The 25,161-nt window shown below is 46.7% G+C and overlaps 1 protein-coding gene across 4 annotated transcripts in view; it reads right to left on the bottom strand.

The window, feature by feature from the left end:
- Positions 1 to 25,161, bottom strand: part of CDK14 (cyclin dependent kinase 14) — a 677,451-nt gene that overhangs the window by 176,374 nt on the left and 475,916 nt on the right. For all 4 annotated transcript variants that reach the window (XM_015095181.4, XM_042248369.2, XM_027968434.3 and 1 more), the window contains one exon: positions 4,341 to 4,404. In XM_015095181.4, the coding sequence (XP_014950667.1) occupies positions 4,341 to 4,404 (64 nt within the window). The remainder of the gene's footprint in view (positions 1 to 4,340; positions 4,405 to 25,161) is intronic.

The following is a 25,161-nucleotide window of genomic DNA, read 5'->3' as shown; positions in this document are numbered from 1 at the left end:
GAAAAACATATGTAAACGTGTATCCACCATTATAGAGTAGCCTCACTGCCCTAAAAATTCTTTATGCTACACACACATGAGGGCAGGGGATATATGGGAAATCTCTATCCTTTAAGGCCAATGTTGCCGGAAATCTAAAACAGCTCTAAAAGATAAAGTCTTTGAAATAACTAACCAGGAATAAATAAATAACGACGACAAATGAATTATGTCAAGGCTCAGCTAGGAGTGAGCAGGGCCGTGGGAAAGGAAGGTGGACAGAGGGGGGAAGAGAAGAGAACCCATGGACATGTACACCGGAAACCCTGCACAGAACTGGATAACAATTTCAGCCAGCCCAGTCTCTGGATGCCCAAAGGGCCCATCAGTGTTTCTGGAATGATTTCATGCAGTTAGACTGAAATTGTTTTCACAGGTTAGACAGACCTATAAATATTATTTTTAATAGGGGAAAGTGAACTAAAGTAATCTGGAAAGTGTTTATCCTGTTATATCTTATACCTCTTGGTCCATTATGAAACACCATAACAACTTTCTACCAATTTAAAAATCGGTGCCATTGAGGGGTTTTTAATTTTTCCTTTTAAAAAATAAACTTGATTTATAAGACGAAGAAGAAAGAGAACCTGTGCAGGGATGCTTATAGCATTTCTATTCATAAGTGCCCAAACCTGGAACAATCAAGATGTCCTTCAGTAGGTGAATGACTACATAAGCAGGGGTGCATCCAGATAATGGGATATTATTCAGCGCCAAAAAGAAATGAGCTATCAAGCCAGGAATAGATCTGGACGGACCTTTAAGGCATATTAGTAAATGAAGGGAGCTAATCTGAAAAGGCAACATCCTGTATGATTACAATTACATGACGTTCTGGAAAAGGCACCACTATGAAGATAGTAAAAAGATCAGGGGCTGCCAGGGGCGAGCGGAGAGGGGGGAGGGGTAAGAAGCCAAACACAGGATTCTTAGGGCAGTGAAGCTACTCTGTATGATACCACAGTGGTGGCCACAAGCCATTATAGAATTCGCAGGTGACTCAGTGGTAAACAGTCTGCCCGCCAATGCAGGAGACACAGGTTCGATCCCTGGATTGAGAAGAACCCCTGGAGGAGGAAATGGCAACCCACTCCAGTATTCTTGCCTGGAAAATTCCATGGACAGAGGAGCCTGGCGGGCTACAGTCCATGAGGTTTTCAAAGAGCTGGACACAACTCAGCACATACACGCACAGACCCATAGAGTGTACCACACCAAGAACACACCCTAATGTAATCTGTGGACACTGAGGATAATGATGTGTCCGTGGAGGTTCATCAGACTGTAACCAATGTACCAGCTGGTGGGGGACACTGATAAATGGGGGAGGCTGCACATGCGTCAGGGTGGGGGGTATACCGGAAGTCTCTGCCCCTTCTGCTCAGTTTTGCTATGAACCTAAATCTGCTCTAAAAAATAAAGTCTATTAAACAAAGCAAAACAAAGCATGTCTTCAAGGCTCAGACTTTCTTATTGTCCCTGAGACTTACTGAGGCACTGTTTGGGGGCAGAATGCGGAGGGGGCAAGAGGGGTGGGGCAGGTAGGCCCTAGGACTAGAATTTCTCCTCGGGGAATATGTAACCCCTTCCCCAGGACTCCCTGATGGTCTCAGAAGACTCCCTTTGTCTCGGTCCATTGTTTTGTCTCTCCTTGACTCCTCCCAAGGGAACTCAGGAAGCACTTATCACAGCTGCTCTCGCCCACAAGCCCTAAGCCTTGTGTGGAGTGTGTTTTTTGCTTGTCAGCATCCATGCCTTATGCACATTTAACCCATCATTCTTCTGGATCCCTGTTACATTTTATTGTTTCCCTTCTTCTTAATTTTATCTATTTGTTTTTGGCTGCCCTGGGTCTTTGCTGCTGTGCCCCCAGGCTTTCTCCAGTCGTGGAGCTCAGGCTTCTCACTGCAATGGCCTCTCTCGCTGCGGAGCCTGGGCTCTCGTGTGTGCAGGCTCAGCAGCTGTGGTGCAGGGGTTTAGCTGCCTGGAGGCCTGTGGGATCCTCTGGGACCAGGAGAATTCTCAACCACTGGACCACCAGGGAAATCCCCCATCACCTTTTATATATCTGTGGCTGCACTCATACATAAAATTAATAACTTAAGCGCGCGCGCGCGTGTGTGTGTGTGTGTGTGTGTGTGTGTGTCAGTTCAGTTCAGTCACTCGGACTTGTCCGACTCTTTGCGACCTCATGAATCGCAGCACGCCAGGCCTCCCTGTCCATCACCGTCTCCCGGAGTTCACTCAACCTCTTTTCCATCGAGTCAGTGATGCCATCCAGCCATCTCATCCTCTGTCGTCCCCTTCTCCTCTGGCCCCCAATCTCTCCCAGCATCAGGGTCTTTTCCAATGAGTCAACTCTTCGCACGAGGTGGCCAAAGTACTGGAGTTTCAGCTTTAGCATCATTCCCTCCAAAGAAATCCCAGGGCTGATCTCCTTCAGAATGGACTGGTTGGATCTCCTTGCAGTCCAAGGGACTCTCAAGAGTCTTGCCTTGGATCCATATACCTTTATATATATATATCATCAGAGTCCCATAAATAATGCTTATTTTAAATACTTAATATAATTCAGGGCAACAGACATTTATTGAACCAAAATATGTACTAGTCAGTGTCCTTAATCTCATGAAGTTCTCAAACTGTTAGTTCAGTTTGCATCACATCATAGTACTTTCCCAGAACACATTTAATAAGTGCTTTTGTATGCTGTTGACGAAGATAAACCTATTCACACCAAAATAAACCACTTACTCCATGTTCTCAAGTCCAGACACTTGGCAGACCAAATGACTATCTTAATTGTTTCTTTCTGCATCTAACTTTATTCATTTCAACTCTTTTCATATTCTCTGTTTTATTTCCCTAGGACTTAAGGTTTTAGATATTAACACAAGGAAGCTAGTCTTCTTCAGGAGCCTACACTTGGAAGATGTATAAAGAGCTCTGTTCTCACGTAAACTCCATAGAAGCAGTTAGAGAATGCTTCTTGCTCAGTTAAAGAAAGAGCAATCCACGTTCAATTGGTAACTTTCTATAGTCCTTCGGGACACAGAGGTTATTTAAGATATTCAGTAAAAGTACAAAGAATCCTTGGGGCAGCCAAAGAAGATAAGAGAATTCTCAGCACACTGTATACCTTCAGAAGAGAAATATTAAGAACAAAAATAGTTTCCCATCTCAGTCATTCTTCGGGATTGATAGTTAATTCCTGGTGGTCCCCCAGAAGAGAGGAAGGGGAGAAAAAGAATGTACTTGACTCCTGTACCAGTAATTATTCATCGCTCTTTCCCCTCGTAAAGTAATAGCCCGTTAGGTCTTCCATATAATTCCTTTCAGTAATTTAATGGTAGGGCTTCCCCTGTGGCTCAGACGGTAAAGACTCTGCCTGCTACTCAGGAGATCCGACTTTGATACCTGGGTTGGGAAGATACGCCGCAGAAGGAAATGGTAATCCACACCAGTATTCTCTCCTGGAGAATTCCATGGATAGAGGCGTCTGGCGGGTTACAGTCCGTTAAAGAATTGCAGAGTCGGACACAACTGAGCGACTGACAACGGTAACTTTCTGTATTTTATAATTCATGTTTTTAAAGAAAATAAAAACAAAAGTATACTTTACAATAACTCATCCCACATATTTTTATTAAGTTTCCAATTCTAAAGCTTTCATTCACCTATAAAAATTACATAGACCATTTTGAGATTCTTCTTCCCAGTGTCATTATTAAAACTAGAAGTTTCTTGACTGCCACCTACTGGTATGAAAAAAGTGACAGCATTTTAAAAGTTTCACATTTTCTCTCAGATTTTCTGGCTCAGGGTGTAAATATTTTAACATTTTCAAGTGGAATGTTGGACATATAGAACATTTTCTCTGTTTACACTCAAATTAATTGACCATGTATTACTAGAGTTTTTTAAAAAATAAATCAAATATGAGTTTTACTTTTTCCAATTTAATACTTTTTTAGTATTATTACTAGAAATCACACAGATGGAGTTCAGCAGCTAGATTTAAAGTTTGTTTTTTACAGACATGGAAGCTAATCTAACTGATGATGAAATGAGAGGTCACTTTAAGATTAGCCAGTCAAATCAAACATAAACCATACGGTGAAACACTGATGAGGGATGTCAAATAAACCGTGAAGACGAAACAACTCCAATAAGAGGTAGAGTACACAGCGGCCAATGTAACCAGAATTTTCCAGGTAAAATGTTAGCCTCAGGGAGCGCATCTATGCGTTCACCACTGGCATGTCAGAAGCAGTCAGTTGTTTGTGATCAGTGAAACATACCTGGCTTAAAATGTGGTAGAGAGTGAACTCCGGGCCACGTGTCCTCATTCGGCGTTCCAAGAACCTAGTGGAGAGCAGGAAATCGTGGAGACAGACTTATTATTTCCAAAGCACTCAAGATTCTCCAGTGTAGAAAACAATATGATGAAACTCTTGATTTTATTTTATTTTTCCATTATTGTGTGCCAGGGATTTTATTTCAGTAAAAACAGCTAAAGAGCCACCGGAGTCGAATGTCTGTGTTTTAACAAAGGCAGCTAAATGCGGTCAGGCAAGTTAAATCTGCTGCGTTTTATCAACTCCAAACTTAAGAAGTAGGCCTAGGATGCAAAGGATGAGCTGTCATCTTCACAGAACTGAATAAAGCATGTATGTGCCCCTCAGGACTCTTTCAAGAGCTTTTGTCCTTCACGGCGGTATCAGACACGTCATCATTTAACAGTTCTAAGAATTCTGTTACTTCTTCCCCCACATCCGCTCTCTGGGCAGCAGGATGTTTCAATGAAACGGGACAGGCGGCTTGGGATGCTTCCATTCTCCGCTGGCCCCGCTGTTTGTCATAGTTAACGGCTTTAGTCTTGTGACACACAGTTTCTTCATCCCCAAATACTGTTCTCCCTACACTATCATTTCCTTTCCACACTTTCAGTTTCTTTCTCCATGCTGCTGCTGCTGCTAAGTCACTTCAGTCGGGTCCGACTCTGTGCGACCCCATAGACAGAAGCCCACTAGGCTCCTCTGTCTCTGGGATTCTCCAGGCAAGAACCCTGGAGTGGGTTGCCATTTCCTTCTCCAATGCATGAAAGTGAAAAGTGAAAGTGAAGTCGCTCAGTCGTGCCCGACTCTTAGCGACCCCATGGACTGCAGCCCACCAGGCTTCTCCATCCATGGGATTTTTCAGGCAAGAGTACTGGAGTGGGGTGCCATTGCCTTCTCCGTCCATGGTCAACTACAAATTGGCATTTGCCAAGCTTCCCTGGTGGCTCGGATGGTAAAGAATCTGCCTGCAATGTGGGAGACCAGGGTTCAATCCCTGGATTGGGAACATCCCCTGGAGGAGGGCATGGCAACCCACTCCAGTACTCCTGCCTGGAGAATCCCACGGAGGGAGGAGCCTGGAGAGCTATAGTCCATGGGGTTGGAAAGGGTCAGACACCACTGAGTGACTAGGCACACAGCACAGCACAAGGGCACTGCCACTGGCTGAGCAAGAGCACCTGCCATCTGCCTCTCAGGAGACTGACCCCTGCACTGCGGCTGCTGACCTTCAACACCCCGAAGGAGTGAACTCATAATCCCAATCCTTACATCTCTTCATATATAGAAAAATCACTAAATCCCTTCATGGTGACATCAGCTCCTGATGACTGGCAGAAAACCTCTTGTACAGTAAGCACTGATTGCATTGAGCTGCCCCTTCAGCAGAACCTCATATTCTGACCTTCCCCCACTGCCTCCTTGGAGCAGTTTCTCAGAGCCATCAGAGGTGCTGCCTCCTGGGCGGGTGTCCTCATTGCGTCCCAAATAAAACTTAACTTGCAACTCTCAAGATGCACATCCTTTTTAGTCGACCGTCTACTTTTCTATCCCTATGTCCACTTAATAAATATTCACAACATGAAAATTGAGAATTACATTTTATTTGGTGGAATTTTTAGGACTTCAAGCCCAGGAGACAGCATCTCAAGTGAGCCTGAGAAAACTGCTCCAAGGACACACGGGGTGCCGGGGGAAGAGTCAGGTTATGTAGAAGTTTTGCAACAAAGGTCAGGGAATCTGAACTTCAAAGAAAATTTTTTTTTTTTTTTGCAAATTAAAGAAAACCAGATATCCCAAATTAAGGAATTTAGTGCTTTGTTCTCTGGCTCAGACAGTAAAGTGTCTGCCTACAATGCAGGAGACCTGGGTTCGATCCCTGGGTCAGAAAGTTCCGCTGGAGAAGGAAATGGCAACCCACTCCAGTACTCTTGCCTGGAAAATCCCATGGGTGGAGGAACCTGGTAGGCCATAGTCCATGGGGTCGCAAAGAGTCAGACAGGACTGAATGACTTCACTTCACTTCTGTATAGGAAGGTGCAAGAGTCTGGGCTCCCTGAAATCATTCCTTTCATATGCATCTCAGCTATCTGGGGCCAGAATCCTGTGTTTTCACAGCCCTGAATTTCCTCAGGGCTCCCTGTAGGGAGTGGCTGCAGTCAGATGGATGCTACAAGGCAGGTATTCTTTCTGTCCTGAGTTCCCTCAGGGCTCACCAGCTCACCTTCCAAGGTGGCAGTAATTGCTGATGACTCTGACATCCCTGTTTACTGATATGGCAGGAAATATTCCATTTCTCAACCACAGTGTTTGATTTGGTCAAAGTCATTAAAAGGCAGTTCTGGTTTACCTGTAACTGGGCACACTCTTTTTGAATTTTGAGTTCCACCATCCATAGCTATTACACTCAGTGATCATGGTAGATTGCTGATGGAGAGCAGTGGAGCTGAAAGGTTTAGGATCTCAGATCATGGAGACAGAAGTGACCCCTTCGATCCCCTCCTTGCTAGACATGGGGCCTCACAGAGCTTCAGTTTCCTTCTTTGTAAACCAGGGTGATAATGAAGGAGGAAACAGACAGAACAGGTTCTATCTTGAAAGCAGGACTCCATCTTGGGCCGGACTGTGGACTTTGAGCTATATGCCCAGTATCTATGGAAACGACAACCAACTGGAAAACCAGGTCCCCAGAAGGAAAAGCCCCAGGGCTCCTACCTAGACTCTCAGTTGCCTAAAAGAATACCCTAATTATCTGTATAACTGAATAGAATCATACATTCTATTATGCTTATTGGGGTATGACCACAGACCTACTGATAACTGTCCACTGTTAACCACCTAGGCTTAAGGCAAATGAATCACGGGTTAACTTTGATTATATCTTTCATTTTCCTTTCTTCAGACTAGTTTCAGGGAATTTGGGGAGGTGGGTTTGGGCATGTACACTTAGGGAATATAAGGTTTTCACAAAAACTGGTTGGGGTCCTTAGCTAAGAGGAGACTCTGCCTTGGGCCCGCCAGTGTAATAAACTGCACTCCACTATCTGAGTGAGTTTGTTTCCCAGAACGCATGGCTACAACAATAACAGCAACTTAATCACCTGTGGCAGAACACTCCCTGGCATGCGGTAAGCACTACATAAGAATTAGATACTATTCAAAGCACTCATAGAAAACGGGTCAGGTCAAGGAGGTCTGGGCAATGGGGCAGAAACCAGCCCACTTTTCCCATAGGGATGCCCTGATCTGGGGAGATAGTGCCAAATGTGTAACTCAGAACTATGATAGGCCAATATGGACAATCAAATGAGGGAGGAAGGAGGAGATATAAAGGCAGAAGCTGGCAAAATTGGAGATGTGGCAGAATCCTGGGAGGAAATGATGCGTGCTCACTTCATCTCTGGGGATTAGCAGGTGCTGCTAGGAGGTAAGGAAACACAGAGTTCGGACTCTTCGCGCATTGACTTTCTGGGGGGTAAGGGCTATTATGGGCTTCCCTGGTGGCTCAGATGGTAAAGAATTCACCTTCAATGTGGGAAAGCTGGGTTCAATGCCCAGGTCGGTGAGATCCTCTGGAGGAGGGCATGGCAATTCACTCCAGCATTCTTGCCTGGAGAATCCCATGGACAGAGGAGCCTGGAGGGCTACAGTCCATGGGGTCTCAAAGGGTCAGACATGAATGAAGAGACTTAACATGCGGGCACACAAAGGCTATGATGGCAAAGGGGAGCTTCACTCACTGCTTCCTGCTCTGACAAACTAGGGTTAGACACAAGTATTCCATTCCTCTTGAAACACTGGGTTTGGGAGATCAGACAATACAATTCTTGCAAGCACTAATTAACACTAATATTCACAGGGAGTAGATCTGATAAACAGAGTGCCTGATGAACTATGGACAGACGTTTGTGACATTGTATAGGGGACAGGGATCAAGACCATCCCCATGGAAAAGAAATGCAAAAAGTCAAAATGGCTGTCTGAGGAAGCCTTACAAATAGCTGTGAAAAGAAGAGAAGCGAAAAGCAAAGGAGAAAAGGAAAGATATAAGCATCTGAATGCAGAGTTCCAAAGAATAGCAAGGAGAGATAAGAAAGCCTTCCTCAGCGATCAATGCAAAGAAATAGAGGAAAACAACAGAATGGGAAAGACTAGAGATCTCTTCAAGAAAATTAGAGATACCAAGGGAATATTTCATGGAAAGATGGGCTCAATAAAGGACAGAAATGGTATAGACCTAACAGAAGCAGAAGATATTCAGAAGAGGTGGCAAGAATACATAGAAGAACTGTACAAAAGAGATCTTCATGACCCAGATAATCACGATGATGTGATCACTCACCTAGAGCCAGACATCCTGGAATGTGAAGTCAAGTGGGCCTTAGGAAGATCACTACGAACAAAGCTCGTGGACATGATGGAATTCCAGTTGAGCTATTTCAAACCCTAAAGATGATGCTGTGAAAGTGCTGCACTCAATGTGTCAGCAAATTTGGAAAACCAAGCAGTGGCCACGGGACTGGAAAAGGTCAGTTTTCATTCCAATCCCAAAGAAAGGCAATGCCAAAGAATGCTCAAACTATCGCACAATTGCACTCATCTCACACACTAGTAAAGTAATGATCAAAATTCTCCAAGCCAGGCTTTAGCAATACATGAACCGTGAACTTCCAAATGTTCAAGATGGTTTTAGAAAAGGCAGAGTGCCAGGAGCCAGCATGGGGAATCCGGCCCGTGGCAAAGGTCATGAGGAAGAGGCCTGACAGAGCAAAGGCGGGATCAGGCCTCAGGGGTCCCCCTGGACTTTCTCAGGCATCTACCCCTAAACCAGAGTCTGTCTGCCTTACTGCATTATGCCTTTCACCAACTTTTCTGACATTAATAGGGGGCTATCTCCCCCTAGCTTTTTCTGGAAAAAGTTAACTTAGAGCTTTTAGATAATAAGTCTCCTGGGTATAATAAGAGTGTTTCAGTCCCAAAACCCCTCCTCTAGCCTGTCTGACAGGTTTATCCAGACTCTTACAGCTATGCATGTGATTGTTTACAGCCTCCTGACCCAGAGAGGCACAGGAAACTTAAAAAATTCTAGGAATGTAGGGGCTTCCGAGGAGCCAAAATCATTAGAATAGGACTGATTAAGGGTTTCATTGTTGAGCCAATACTTGCTGCCAAGTTTTCATATCTTTTATTTGTTGATATAGTTGGTATGTAGAAAAAACAGGTAGTAGCCCTGCATTAGCAACATTAGATCTTTGAGTTAAGTACTTTCTTTGTTATAACCCACTGCACCTTTGTTCTACAGGAATGCAACTTTATTTAGTACTTTGAGGGTGATGCAGATTAAAGAAAAAACACTTCAAGGAAAAATGAGTTTTCTGGTTGACAGACATTTATCTAGGAAAAGAGTCATAAAAATGTTAAGAGGCCTCTTGGCCAGAAGATGATGTAAAACCACCTAAGACCTTTGAATGCATGCATAAAGAGTGCTTGGTCTCGATAAGGGTCAGGTCTGCTGACCTTGCATGACTTTGTATTATACATTGATCTCTATGTACAACGTAAAGTATAAAAGCTTTCCTGAAAAATAAAGAGATGGACCAGTTCCTGGAAAGACTGGTTTTCCCCATGCCGTTCTTTTCTTATTCTCCCTTTTCAGGCTGAATTCCCATCTGGAGCATAGACGCTCACAGTGTCTACTTATTTGCCTGGGCTTCTAAGACCCACGCGAGAGGGAGCCAAGGCGGGGCACCCTCCGCTATTCAAGTGGGCGCCTGCGGCCTATGTAGACGATGCAAGTCCCTTGTCTCGGGGCTTTATTAGCTTTCTATGTAAACCAAGGAATCACAGCCTCTTTTTCTCTCCTCTCTCTCACTACACTATTCTTCCCTAATCTCTCTTTATATCTCTAATTAAATAATTCTTTCCTAATTGCCGACTCCGTCCCCGCTTTGAATTACCCTGGATCCACCGGGGCTGGACCCCGGCAGCAGAGGAACCAGAGACCAAATTGCCAACATCTGCTGGATCATCAAAAAAGCAAGAGTGTTCCAGAAAAAAAATCTATTTCTGCTTTATTGACTATGCCAAAGTCTTTGTGTGGATTACAATCAACTGTGGAAAATTCTGAAAGAGATGGGAATACCAGACCACCTGACCTGCCTCTTGAGAAATCTGTATGCAGGTCAGGAAACAACAGTTAGAACTGGACATGGAACAACAGATTGGTTCCAAATAGGAAAACGAGTACATAAAGGCCATATGTTGTCACCCTGCTTATTTAACTTATATGCAGAGTACATCATGAGAAACACTGGGCTGGATAAAGGAAAAGCTAGAATCAAGACTGCTGGGAGAAATATCAATAACCTCAGATATGCAGATGACACCACCCTTATGGCAGAAAGTGAAGAAGAACTAAAAAGCCTCTTGATGAAAGTGAAAGTGGAGAGTGAAAAAGTTGGCTTAAAGCTCAACATTCAGAAAACGAAGATCATGGCATCTGGTCCCATCACTTCATGGCAAATACATGGGAAACAGTGGAAACAGTGGCTGACTTTATTTTGGGGGGGCTCTAAAATCACTGCAGATAGTGACTGCAGCCATGAAATTAAAAGATACTTACTCCTTGGAAGTAAAGCTATGACCAACCTAGACAGCATGTTGAAAAGCAGAGACATTACTTTGCCAAAAAAGGTCCATCTAGTCAAGGCTATGGTTTTTCCAGTAGTCATGTATAGAAGTGAGAGTTGGAACGTGAAGAAAGCTGAGTGCCAAAGAATTGATGTTTTTGAACTGTGGTGTTGGAGAAGACTCTTGAAAGTCCCTTGGACTGCAAGGAGATCCAACCAGTCCATCCTAAAGGAGATCAGTCCTGGTTGTTCATCGGAAGGACTGATACTGAAGCTGAAGCTCCAATACTTTGGTCACCCGATGCGAAGAGCTGACTCATTGGAAAAGACCCTGATGCTGGGAAAGATTGAGGGCAGGAGGAGAAGGGGATGATAGAGGATAAGATGGTTGGATGGCATCACTGACTCAATGAACATGAGTTTGAGCAAACTCCAGAGACAGCAAAGGACAGGGAAGCCTGCAGCCCATGGATTGCAAAGAGTTGGACACGACTTAGGGACTGAACGACAATAACAACAAAGTCTTATAAACAATGGCTAGTACCGCCAGAATGTGAACTTTGTTCTCTCACTCCTAATAAAGGTATAATTGATACCAAACTGAACCTGCTTCTACAGTGTTTATGTTAACAAACTTTTTCACCGGCACTATCCTCATCCATAACCAGTGTTTGGTTGCAAAGTGATAATACCATGGTCATCTCACAGAAATCACCTGCAAAGAACAAATACATTAGACTTTCTTTTTCAGTCATTAGAACATTGACTGGTGAGATTTCATGTCACAAAAAAATATTCTCCTGTCTACAACTACTAGGCCATTTGCACAGGAAATGGAAAGTGGGCAAAGGAAAAGAAGAATTAGAAGTCAACGTTGCTTCTGCAGGAAATACCGCCCATGACAAAGCACTGAAGATACAGTATTCTCAGGCATCAATCATAAAGGCAAGACTGACCAGTTCAAGAACGTCAGACCACATATAAGGACTGCTGAAAACCCTGCAATGGCTCAAGCTCTACAACAGCAGCCAGTATACTACAGTGAAACTTGTGCCATCGTTGTTGTCCAATTACTAAGTTGTGTCCAACAGTTTGTGGACCCACGGACTACAGCATACTGGGCTCCTCTGTCCTTCACTCTCTCTTGGATAAGTGAGAGTTTGCTCAGATTCCTGTCCATTGAGTCAGTGATGCTATCCAACCACCTCCTTCTCTGTGGCCCTCTTTTCCTTTTGCCTTCAATCTTTCCCAGCATCGGGGTCTTTTCCAGTGAATCAGCTCTTTGCATCAGATGGCCAAAGTATTGGAGCTTCAGTATTAGTGGTTCCAATGAATATTCAGGGTTGCTTTCCTTTAGGATTGACTGGTTTGTTCTCCTTGCTGTCCAGAATGCTGTCTCCATTCCTAGCCCCTGCAAACCCTCAAATCTGCTTAATCATGCCTGTCAGTGTATAAAAGCTCTGTAACCCCTCTGTTCAGGGCTCAGGGCTTGTAGTGTTAACTCGTAATAAACCTGGGTTCTCCAATTCTCCTCGTGTGGTGCTTGGTTGCTCGAGTACTGGTTTCTGCATCATTTTTGGAGGCCCTAGTGAGATTCCAATGACGCCTGCCCCTTGAGCTGCGTGGACCGGTGGCTTGGCTGGACCAGATCGGAGGAGTTGGGAGACGAACGAGGAGGCATGCCACCTGACGGTATTTGGGTTCTCTTTCAGACTGGCGTTCAGACTCTCTGGATGGCTAAGAGGTGACCGGACATATTGAGGGATGGACCAACTCACCGGGAATGGCCACAGGATCAGGTAAGGCCCTGGGGCCAGTCCCTAGTCAGGAGGTCCTACCCCGACGGGAAGAAGAAGAGACGGATCACTTCCTTGGAGCTCCCAGGAAGTGAGCACCAGAGAGGGAGACCTGGAGCCTCGGGAAAACGGAGGTATCGTGATGACCTCTGAGTGGCTGTGTATGCATGACTACTGACTGAAGGAAGTGAAAGTGAGCTCCACAGTCCTCGGGCTACGGAGCCCGAGAGGGTCTAAAACCTGAGGCCCCATGACGACCTCATAAGGCTGAAAGGCAGTACCAGCCTCTGGGGGATTTGATCCCTCCCTGTGAGGCTGGTCTGGGTTGGGGGTTTATACTGACCTGCCAGTGCTAAGAGGTGTCTTAAGTCTCCCTCGGGAGAGTGGCCAGGCAGACGAAAAATGAACGTGAATGAGTGGGCGGCCTGATCCGCTTGCGCTTCAGGCTCCATTGTGTGGCTTCAGGGCCTTCCTGGCTACAGAGTCCGAGTGGGCCCTAGCTTGCAGCTCCGTGGTGATCTCACACGGCTCAAGGCCGTGTCTGCCTCTGGGGGACCCAGTCCCCCCCTGAGAGACAGATCCGGATCAGAGGTTTACACTAATTCGCCAATGCTAACAGGGACCTAAGTTCCCCCTGGGAACGTGGCCAAGTGGGCACCTGAATGGTCTCCTCCTTTGAGGGGGTGCCCACCCTTGTCTGTCTCTGCACAACTGACTCAGGGTGGGAAACATAGGGAGGGAGGAATTATTGGTTACCAGTTATTCTACTGTCCACTGACTCCCTGAGATTAGGTTTTCCTGAAAACCCTGCCAGGTAGATTACATTTGTTAACATGGGAGGTTCCTCTAAGCCAACAGTTTTAGATTGCATGATAAAGAACTTTAAAAAGGGCTTTGCAGGAGATTACTGGAGTCAAAAAGCAGAAATAGATGTTTTTCTGGAACTCTCTTGCTTTCTTGATGATCCAGTGGATGTTGGCAATTTGATCTCTGGTTCCTTTGCCTTTTCTAAAACCAGCTTGAACATCTGGAAGTTCACAGTTCACGTATTGCTGAAGCCTGGCTTGGAGAATTTTGAGCATTACTTTACTAGCATGTGAGATGAGTGCAATTGTGTGGTAGTTTGCGAACTCTTTGGCATTGCCTTTCTTTGGGATTGGAATGAAAACTGACCTTTTCCAGTCCTGTGGCCACTGCTGAGTTTTCCAAATTTGCTGACACATTGAGTGCAGCACTTTCACAGCATCATCTTTCAGGATTTGAAATCCCTCAACTGGAATTCCATCATGTCCACTAGCTTTGTTCATAGTGATCTTCCTAAGGCCCACTTGACTTCACATTCCAGGATGTCTGGCTCTAGGTGAGTAATCACACCATCATGATTATCTTGGTTGTGAAGATCTTTTTTGTACAGTTCTTCTGTGTATTCTTTCCACCTCTTCTTAATATCGTCTGCTTCTGTTAGGTCCATACCATTTCTGTCCTTTATCGAGCCTATCTTTGCATGAAATGTTCCCTTGGTATCTCTAATTTTCTGGAAGAGATCTCTAGTCTTTCCGATTCTGTTGTTTTCCTCTATTTCTTTGCGCTGATTGCTGAGGAAGTCTTTCTTATTTCTTCTTGCTATTCTTTGGAACTCTGCATTCAGATGCTTATATCTTTCCTTCTCTCCTTTGCTTTTTGCTTCTCTTCTTTTCACAGCTATTTGTAAAGCCTCCCCAGACAGCCATTTTGCTTTTTTGCATTTCTTTTCCATGGAGATGGTCTTGATCCCTGTCTCCTGTACAATGTTACGAACCTCCATCCATTGTTCATTAGGCACTCTATCTATCAGATCTAGTCTCTTAAATCTATTTCTCACTTCCACTGTATAATCATAAGGGATTTGATTTAGGTCATACCTGAATGGTCTAGTGGTTTTCCCTACTATTTTCAATTGAAGTCTGAATTCAGTAATAAGGGGCTCATGATCTGAAGAACAGTCAGGTCCTGGTCTTGTTTTTGTTGACTGTATAGAGTTTCTCCATCTTTGGCTGCAAAGAATATAATCAATCTGATTTCAGTGTTGACCATCTGGTGATATCCATGTGTAGAGTCTTCTCTTGTGTTGTTGGAAGAGGATGTTTGCTATGACCAGTGCATTCTCTTGGCAAAACTCTATTAGCCTTTGCCCTGCTTCATTCCGTATTCCAAGGCCAAATTTTCCTGTTACTCCAGGTGTTTCTTGACTTCCTACTTTTGCATTCCAGTCCCCTATAATGAAAAGGACATCTTTTTTGGGTATTAGTTCTAAAAGGTCTTGTAGGTCTTCATAGAACTGTTCAACTTCAGCTTCTTCAGCGTTACTGGCTGGAGCACAGACTTGGATTACTTGCCAACATCAACTGGATCATCGAAAAAGCAAGAGAGTTCCAGAAAACATCTATTTCTGCTTTATTGACTCTGCCAAAGCCTTTGACTGTGTGGATCACAATCAACTGTGGAAAATTCTGAAAGAGATGGGAATACAGACCACCTGACCTGCCTCTTGAGAAAACTATATGCAGGTCAGGAAGCAACAGCTAGAACTGGACATGGAACAACAGACTGGTTCCAAATAGGAAAAGGAGTACGTCAAGGCTGTATATTGTCACCCTGCTTATTTAACTTCTATGCAGAGTACATCATGAGAAATTCTGGGCTGGAAGAAGCACAAGCTGGAATCAAGATTGCCGGGAGAAATATCAACAACCTCAGATATGCAGATGACACCACCCTTATGGCAGAAAGTGAAGAGGAACTAAAAAGAATCTTGATGAAAGTGAAAGAGGAGAGTGAAAAAGTTGGCTTAAAGCTTAACATTCAGAAAACGAAGATCATGGCATCTGGTCCCATCACTTCATGGGAAATAGATGGGGAAACAGTGGAAATAGTGTCAGAGTTTATATTTTGGGGCTCCAAAATCACTGCTGATGGTGACTGCAGCCATGAAATTAAAAGACGCTTACTCTTTGGAAGGAAAGTTATGACCAACCTAGATAGCACATTCAAAAGCAGAGACATTACTTTGCCAACAAAGGTCTGTCTAGTCAAGGCTATGGTTTTTCCTGTGGTCATGTATGGATGTGAGAGTTGGACTGTGAAGAAAGCTGAGTGCTGAAGAATTGATGCTTTTGAACTGTGGTGTTGGAGAAGACTCTTGAGAGTCCCTTGGACTGCAAGGAGATCCAACCAGTCCATTCTGAAGGAGATCAGCCCTGGGATTTCTTTGGAAGGAATGATGCTGAAGCTGAACCTCCAGTACTTTGGCCACCTCATGCGAAGAGTTGACTCATTGGAAAAGACTCTGATGCTGGGAGGGATTGGGGGCAGGAGGAGAAGGGGACGACAGAGGATGAGATGGCTGGATGGCATCACTGACTCTACGGACGTGAGTCTGAGTGAACTCCAGGAGTTGGTGATGGACAGGGAGGTCTGGCGTGCTCCAATTCATGGGGTCACAAAGAGTCGGACACGACTGAGCAACTGAACTGAACTGAACTGGAATCAAGACGGCCTCCAGGAAGCTTCATAACTAATGTGAGCTCGACTGGCCAGCCATTGACGGTGGATGGCCACCAGAGGGCACTCTCGACGTGCCCGCTGTCCCAGCAGTGCACCAAGGAGTCACTGGGAGTCCAGGACTTCCAGATCAGCTTCCATACATAGACTCCTGGCTTCTAGTAGCACAGAACCTGCCCCTCTGGGCAAGAGTTTGCACTAACAGACAGGGACAGAGTAGGGTATTTGTGACCCAACCACTCAGAAAATAGAAAGAAGGAAAAACCCCTTTATTACAGGGAGATCCCATAGACGACCCACTGCTGCCCCCGCCTTATGTTCCCCTGATTCCACAAGCCCTGGCACAGCCAGCGCCGGACCCACTGCCAGACAGCCCACCTCCCCCCGTGTCCCCTGCACCACGTCATGAGCAAGACTCCAGCCCCAAGGCCGTAGGGACGCGGCTCCGCTCAGCCCAACCATTTAACCAGCTGGCCGCGGCCCGTCAGATGCCGCTGCAAGAAACTCAAGGTCCTCAGGAAGTGAACCAGGCTGGCTCAGTCCAGCCGGTCGCTCCCTCCTCTATCATCAGCCCTTCAGCACTGCTGATCTCCTAAACCGGAAACACCATGACCCAGCATACTCTGATAAACCACAGACCACGACTGACCTCCTAGAGTCCATTTTCCAATCCCATCAGCCCACGTGGGACGCCTGTCACCAGCTCTTTATGCCTCTCTTCACCACTGGGGAAAGGCGATGCATCTCGACAGAAGCCGAAAAATGGCTCGGAGGTCAGGCCACCACAGCGGCCTTAGATGTGGAAGGATGGCCATGAGCGGTGATGCCGGAGACAAGACCTCGCTGGGACCTCCACGCCAGAGAGGGACAAGAAACCTGGGGTCAACACCATGATGCCCTTCTACAGGCACTTCGAGCGGGGGTCAGAAAGCCCACCAATATGTCCAAACTGACAAGAATAATCCAAAAAGCGGATGAGACCCCCCGCCGATTTCTATGAAAGACTGTGAAGCACTCAGACATACACCCGATCTGACCCTGAGACAACCGGGAGTCAACAGATGATGAAGGCTGCCTCTGCGGCTCAATTCCGTGCAGACATCCAATGAGAGCTCCAAAAGCTGGGAGGCTTCCGTGGGACGAATGCCACACAGCTCCTGGAGGCAGCAGATAAAGTCTCTGTGGACTGAGGCCGTGAACCCCAACGAGAAGCAGATAAAAAAATGAAACAAAAGCGGCCCTGCTAGCAGCGGCATTGAGGAGCTCAGGTCCAGTGGAACAGACCGTTCCCTCGTGGAAAGGGGAAACTAAGCAGAGACCACCAGTACGCTACGACCAGTGCGCCCATTGCAAAGAGACCGGACACTGGAGAGATAAGCACCGCCATCGCAGAGGGTCAGAGAAGTTCAGTCCATCCAACAACGAAAGGTACCAGCCTGAGCCGGCTGTCCAAAACCTGACCGGCCAGAGCAGAATCAGCCTAGGGGAGACCAGGCTCCCTGATCCTGGGACCCCGGGAGCCCACGGTCATGATGAAAGTAGGGGGACAATCAATGACTTTTACAGTGGACACCAGAGCTGAACACCCCGTGGCAACCACACGTGTGGCTCCCCTCACAGGCCGAACAGCAGCTGTTGTTGGGGCCACAGGGGACACGGCAGCCCGCTTGTTTTGCAAGACCCGCTCGTGTCAGCTAGGGGGCCATCTGGGAACTCGTGAATTTCTGTCCTTACCGGAATGCCCCATTTCCCTGCTGGGTAGAGGCTTACGGACAAAGCTGGGGGTGCAAACTACCTTTGCCCCCAGAAAGCCCGCGAGCCTCACCCTGGGGAGCCAATCGGCTCTGATGATGGCCATGGCTATGCCCAGGGGAGACGAATGGTGTCTCTATTCCTCAGGGAGGGAACAAATAAATCCCGCAGCCTGCCAAAAGAATTCCCTGATGTCAGGGCAGAGAAGGGGCCTCCAGGTTTGGTCAAAAACCATGCCCCCACTGTAGTGGACCTGAGGCTGGGAGCCACTCCTGCTGGACAGAAATGATATCCAGGACCATGGGAGGCACGCCTGGGAATGCAGGACCACACCCAGCGCCTACGAGAGGCCGGGATCCTAATCGAGAGTCAGTCTCCCTGCAGCACTCTGCTCTTGCCAGTGAGAGAGTCAGGAAGCAATGACTACAGCCCTGTCCAGCACCTCCGTGCCGTCGACAGTGCAGTGGTCCCCATCCATCCAGTGGTCCCAGATCCCTACACTCTCCTGAGTCTCTTACCCACTCAGGCAAGCTGGTTCACCTGCCTCGATCCCAAGGTCGCCTTCTCCTGCCTGTCATCGGCCAGCCAGTCCTTGTTTGCCTTTGAATGGGAGGACCCACACACCGGGAGAAAGACACAGCTGACTCAGACTTGATTGCCACAAGGCTTCAAAAACTCACCTGCCCTGTTTGGTGAAGCTCTGGCTGCAGGCCTTGCTGCCTTTCCCCAAGAAACTTTCAATTACACCTACTCCAGTACGTGGATGACCTGTTGCTAGCCAGTCCCACCCAACGGGACTGCTGGAGAAGCCCCCAAGCCCCATTGGCCCTACTCTCCACCACACAGTACAAGGTGTCATGGAAAAAGGCTCAGACCGGCAGACAGGAGGTCAAGTACATGGGGTTTGTCATCTAAAAGGGCGTTGGGCGCTTGGACATGAGAGGAAGCAAGCCATCTGTTCAATACCTCGGCCGAACAGCAAGAAAGAAGTCCGCGAGTTCCTTGGGGCTGCCGGGTTCTGCTGAATCTGGATACTGGGTTTCTCTGAAATTGCCAAGCCTTTGTTTACAGCCACAGCAGGGTCTGGTAAGGACCCCCTAGAGGGGGGACCTCAACAGGAAAAGGCCTCTAAGGAGATAGAGAGACTCTTGGGCAGCGCTCCAGCATTAGGGTTGCCAGATGTGACATGGGAGTTTAACCTCTCTGTACACGAGAAAAATCCCACTGCACTGGGGGGCCTCACACAAACAGCTGGGCCATGGCAGCACCCAGTCGCATACTTGTCAAAGCGACTGGACCCAGTGGCCGCGGGGTGGCCGCCATGCCTCCAGGCAGCAGCTGCCACTGTGGTTTTGGTCAGAGAAGCAGATACGCTTACTCTAGGACAAAACATAAACGTAAAGGTTCACCATGCTGTTACTGCCCTGATAGCAGGCTGACCAGCTCCTGGGTGACTCGCTACCAAGGACTGCTTTGCGAAAACCCACGGGTCCAACTTGAGACTGTGGATGCGGAACCCCGCCACGTTTTTACCTACGGAAGCGGGAACCCCCGACCATAACTGTGAGGAGCTCATGGTGAAATTGACTCGAGCTGGCCAGACTTGACGGACATTCTCCTCCAGAACCCAGAACTGGAAACGTTCACCGACGGAAGCAGTTTCACCCCAGAAGGGCAGTGCAAAGCAGGCTCTGCCATAAGGACAACTGACGAGCGAGCGAAGGCTGAGACCTTGCCACAAGGGTGGGCAGCACAGCGGGCTGAGCTGCGGGCACTCGCCCCGGCGCTAAGGCACGCCAAAGGGTCAGCGTCTACACTGATTCAAGGTATGCCTTCGCTACTTTACGTGTACATGGAGCCATTCACAGAGAAAGGGGACTATTGACAGCAGGGGAAAAGGAGATTAAAAACCAAAAAGAAATCCTTCAGCTGTTAGAAGCAGTCTGGAAGCCTTGCCAAGTGACAGTCATCCACTGTAAAGAACATCAACGAGGAACTGATGCAATCAGCAAAGGAAACTGGTTGGCTGACCAGGCAGCCAAGGAGGCAGCGACCCCACCGATCCCCAGAGTCGGCCCCAAGTCAGTCTTTGAGGTCCTCCTGGCACCAGAATTGCCTCCATCCCCGAGATACACCGAGGAAGATCAGCGGGCTCTAAACAAGGGGGGAATGAAAGGAAAAGAGGGCTGGTGGAAGCTCCCAGACCAAAGACTCTCTGTCCCCAGCAATATAACAATCCAGATGGTAAAACAACACCACGAGACAACTTAGGAGAAACTGCGCTGGAGAGTTTACTAAGCTGCCAATTTTATTCCTCAGCTCCCAACCCTGTGCGCCCAGATCAGGGCTAGAAGTGACTTGTGCGCAAAACAGCGCCAGCCAAGGATCTGGCTATCAGAATATCAGTGGATTTTCACTGTCAACCCTGGACTCCATCACTGACTGGCATTATTGCTGAGCTCTTTGCTACAGGACTAGCTTCAGTCACACCCCAGCACTGGAATTTGGGTCAGAAGCTGCGGTTAGCTGTCTGTCACTGTAGGGGGAAGCCTCATTCTTATCAGATGTCTCATGATCGATTCTCCCTACTAACCAAATTGCTCCACAGTATAGCTGACCTACCTTCACGATAGGCTCAGTTGCAATCGCCATGACAACACAAAGATGGGGAGAAAACCTTTTGCTAGCGTTCAATGATCCGTACAGCAAGGTGAGGACAGGTGAAAGTACAGACACGGACAATAAGAGAGGGATTTAAGATCAAGAAAAACATTTAGCATATATACCGTAGCAGAAAGCAAAGACCCATATACCAGCTATTGGTACCAAATGGTCTCACTTCCCTATATTCATACATACACAGCTTCCAGAAGGCATCTCTGTGATTTCCTGGACTTTTAAGCCTCTGTTAAGAAAAAACAAGGGACTATCTTACTCTCTCAGTAGAAGTTGACGATACTTGACCCCAAGGAATGATGATTTTTTTTAACCATCATTGAAAATTACATTTTCAAATAACATTTTCTAAATATCTTCATTGTAATTGTCAAGAGTTGATGCTTTCTTTTAAAATGCTCTGCCTAAAAAAAGATGTGATTTAAAATTGAAATAAATTTTAACAGAATAAGAAAATATCCAACGTATTTTATAAACATGACCATCACTTCCGTTTATCCCGTGGCCATCAGGTCAGCCTCTCTGATGGGCAGAGGAAGACGCCGAGGAAAAGTGGGCCTCTCTGCTCAAACGTCTCCTTTACCAATAACAGAAGAAAAGGGAGTTCCTAACTTTCAGAGCTCAGAACGTTCTAAATCTGAGAAACTCTGACTTGCCCTTCCACTAATTCTCAAATTTGCTAGTCTTTGCTTTTGCACAGGCCCCAGTGCTAAAACCGGGCTCCTGGGCTTTCTCTGAATAATACCTGTGGTTGAGATAGAACATGCACGCGTGCTCCGTCGTGTCTGACTCTTTGCCACCCCACAGACTGTAGCCCGCCAGGCTCCTCTGTCCATAGGATTTCCCAGGCGAGAATGCTGGAGGAGGCTGCCACGTCCTCCAGGGGATCTTCCTGATCCAGGGATTGAACCGGCAACTCCTGCGTTGGCAGGTGGGTTCTTGACCCCCGAGCCGCCTGGGAAGCACTGAAATACAACAAGGGCTGCTAACAGCATTCCAGGACCCAGGGGTGAGGGAGGTCTCTAACCGAGACGCCAGTGCAGGGGAACTCTAGCGTATCACACGAGACAAACCCGGCTACGAACGAGGCTGTCCTGACGAAGGGACGGGAATGGGACGTTCTGGGGTCCCAGGCGGAATGCTCAGTTCTCTAAGCTGCGTCTTCTACAGTCATGTTGATGATTCCAAACTGACTTAGCAATGGGGCTAAGGGAATGGAAACAACCGACTAAATTCCATGATCTTGAAACTGACTCTCCGAAAGTCCATGCATACCGCGTCTCCACAATCACGACTGCTTCACAGCTGTGTTCTACTTTAGGTTCTGGGAGATGTTTTTCTGGTTCCTCATGAGGAGTCCTCAATGCCAACTTGTGAAGAGGATTCACAGAACTGGGCTTGGATGTTACACACTCTGCTTGGAACAGATGGTATAAAGATCAAAGATGAGCCGAGGAGAAGGGAGAACTTCCTAACTCTCATCCTGTGAGTGCGCGCCCTAGAAGAATAATACCTGCGGTTGAAATAGAACATGCACGCGTGCTCCGTCGTGTCTGACTCTTTGCCACCCCACAGACTGTAGTCCACCAGGCTCCTCTGTCCATAGGATTTCCCAGGCGAGAATGCTGGAGGAGGCTGCCATGTCCTTAAGATCAAGCTGGTTTGATTAGGAAGACTATGCTTTCAAGAGCTGTGCCATTGCGTGCCCCGGGGTCGGGTGGGGGCGGGGAATCAGAGAATGTGGCTCAGATGGTGTTAAATCATTCACAGCCAACTAGCCAGTCTCTGGAAGGAGGTTCTGAGTATTAGGAGCAAGGCTTTTTTTTTCATTCTCTCTCTCTAGCCCAACACACACACACTAGGTACCATTACCAACCTCTTCGGCGTTTCATCAGTGACTTTAAGGAAAACATAGAACACTACCTTGTATTTTCAGATGACACAAAACAGAAGGGATGTGCAATATTCTTTTTTTAAAAAATGATCTCTCTCTTTATTTACTCATTTTCGGTCGCACTGGGTCTTCGCGGCTGCTGCATGCAGGCGTGCTCTTGTTGCTGGTGGGTGGGGGCTCCTCTCCAGTGGCAGGGGGCAGGCTTCTCATTGTGGAGGCTTGTCTTGTCGAGGAGTACAGGCTCTAGGCTCACAGGCTCACTAGTTGCGGTTTGACGGCTCTAGAGCACAGGCCCAATAGTTGTGGCACGTAGGCTTAACTGGTCCACGACACCTGGAATCTTCCCAGACCAGGGATTGAACCCGCGGCTCCTGCACCAGCAGGCAGACTGCTTACCGCAGAGCCACCAGGGAAGCCTGGGCCGTGCCGTATTCTGACAGCTGAGCCAGGGTTAAAAGAATATTTAAAGTAGGAACAACGGGGTGAGATATGAGTCAAGGCCCAAGAAGGGCATGCTGATGACCAGAGCTGTAAAACACGGAATACACAGCTTCAGGAGGCTCCATCAGACCCCAGGCTTGGGCTGCACCGCATCTGGCCTGCAGACAGAACAAGGGTCAAATTCTGTCTCCACAGGCCCAAGGGCTGTGCACAGTGAACATCTGGTATCATGCTCCAACAGCCTGGTCCACAAGATGAGGTCCCTGTTTCCATCTACCTGCGTTTGCCTTTGGCCATAACGATAAACTACAGGGCAGAAGGGAGAAGTGAGTTGCCAGAGGATATATATGAAAGTGGGTAGAGAAGATATGGATGAAAGCGTTCCTCCTCTATTTTCTAACCAAAGTATATATCAAAGCTGTTCTGCAGGGAACAAGTGTGATCAATGGCTAATATCCGATACCTTCTGGTATCAACGTAAGCAAAATATCTGCAGGCATGTGGGTGTGTGTGTGTGTGTGTCTCTGTATACAAACACACAGACATACACACATATAATTTCTTTCCTCCATCATGCCTTATAGTCAAAACTATGGTTTATCCAGTAGTCATGTATGGATGTGAGAGTTGGATCATAAAGGAGGCGGAGTGCTGAAGAATTGATGCTTTTGAACTGTGGTGTTGGAGAAGACTCTTGAGAGTCCCTTGGACTGCAAGGAGATCCAACCAGTCCATTCTGAAGGAGATCAGTCCTGGGTGTTCATTGGAAGGACTGATGTTGAAGCTGAAATTCCAGTACGTTGGGCACCTCATGCGAAGAGCTGACTCATTGGAAAAGACCCTGATTCTGGGAAAGATTGAGGGCAGAAAGAGAAGGGGAGACCGAAGATGAGATGGTTGGATGGCATCACCGACTCCATGGACATGAGTCTGAGCAAACTCCAGGAGATAGTGAAGGACCAGGAAGCCTGAAGCTTGCAAAGAAATCATGACTTAGCAACTGGAAAACAACCACAGAAGTGCCACTGGATAAGGGGTTAGTGTGTTAAGATGGTTCATTTTTGGCAGTGGCCACTGAGATGTGAGTTGAATACGGGATTAGAAACGCTGCTTTAACAGGCGGACTGCAGTGAGCTTCTGCAGATCAGGAAGCTTTACTTACGACTGGCCAGCAGAGGGAGCAGCTGGACCGTGGAAATGAAAAGCCACTGGGCCTTCAGAAAGCTGCAGAAAGCAGAAATCAGCGGCTCAACTTAAGTTGCTGGACTGAAAAAGATCTTGTTTCCAAAACATCCTGTGGAGTTTCCAACACAGCAAAGGCTTAGATGGGAGGGAACTGAGATATGGAAAGGATGGCTCTTAAGAGTTTTACTTAAAATGGGTTCAATTCATGGGCTAGAACATACAGACCTGACTTAGTGGTACACATGGGAGTCATTCGGGAAGCATTAAAAAATACATGTTAAGGAAAAATTCTGGAACTTCCCTGGCGGTCCAGTGGTTAAGACTTCATCTTCCAATGCAGAGGGTGTGGGTTCAATCCCTGGTCAGGGAGCTAAGATACCAAAAAACCAAAACATAAAAACAAACAAAATCCAAGAAATTCACTAAAGAATTCAAAAAAAAAAAAAAAGAAAGAAAAAAGAAAACTACAGCCTGGGACCCACCTCAAAAGTTCTGGTTTAATTGGTCCAAGGTGCAGGCTAGGTATGTGGAATTTTCCAAACCTCTCCAGTGATTCTAATGTTCCATCAATGGCTCGGCTTGCTGACTGGCCTTCATCGAACTAGGCCATCTCTCTGAGGCCCTCCATTCAGTCAGACAGTATATAGGTTTTTTTTTTTTTTTTTTTAAGTCTTCAGCCTCAATCCAGAGGGTTACAAAAGATTTTCAGTAGATGAATGAACAAAACAAGCAGTTGGCTCTTTATTAGAGAAATCAGAGGTTAACTTGCAGCTAAATTTGAGACTACTCCAGAAAGCGCTTTCAGAAACTGGAAAATTCTATAAAGGAGCTCATTTACAATATGTTTTCCTGCATCGAAAAATTTTCTTTTT

This window comes from Ovis aries, chromosome 4 (genome assembly GCF_016772045.2).
Source record: "Ovis aries strain OAR_USU_Benz2616 breed Rambouillet chromosome 4, ARS-UI_Ramb_v3.0, whole genome shotgun sequence".
In the NCBI taxonomy this organism is placed as follows: domain Eukaryota; kingdom Metazoa; phylum Chordata; class Mammalia; order Artiodactyla; family Bovidae; genus Ovis; species Ovis aries.
Note: the sequence above shows the minus strand (reverse complement) of the source record. Positions and strands in the feature narration are given on the sequence as shown.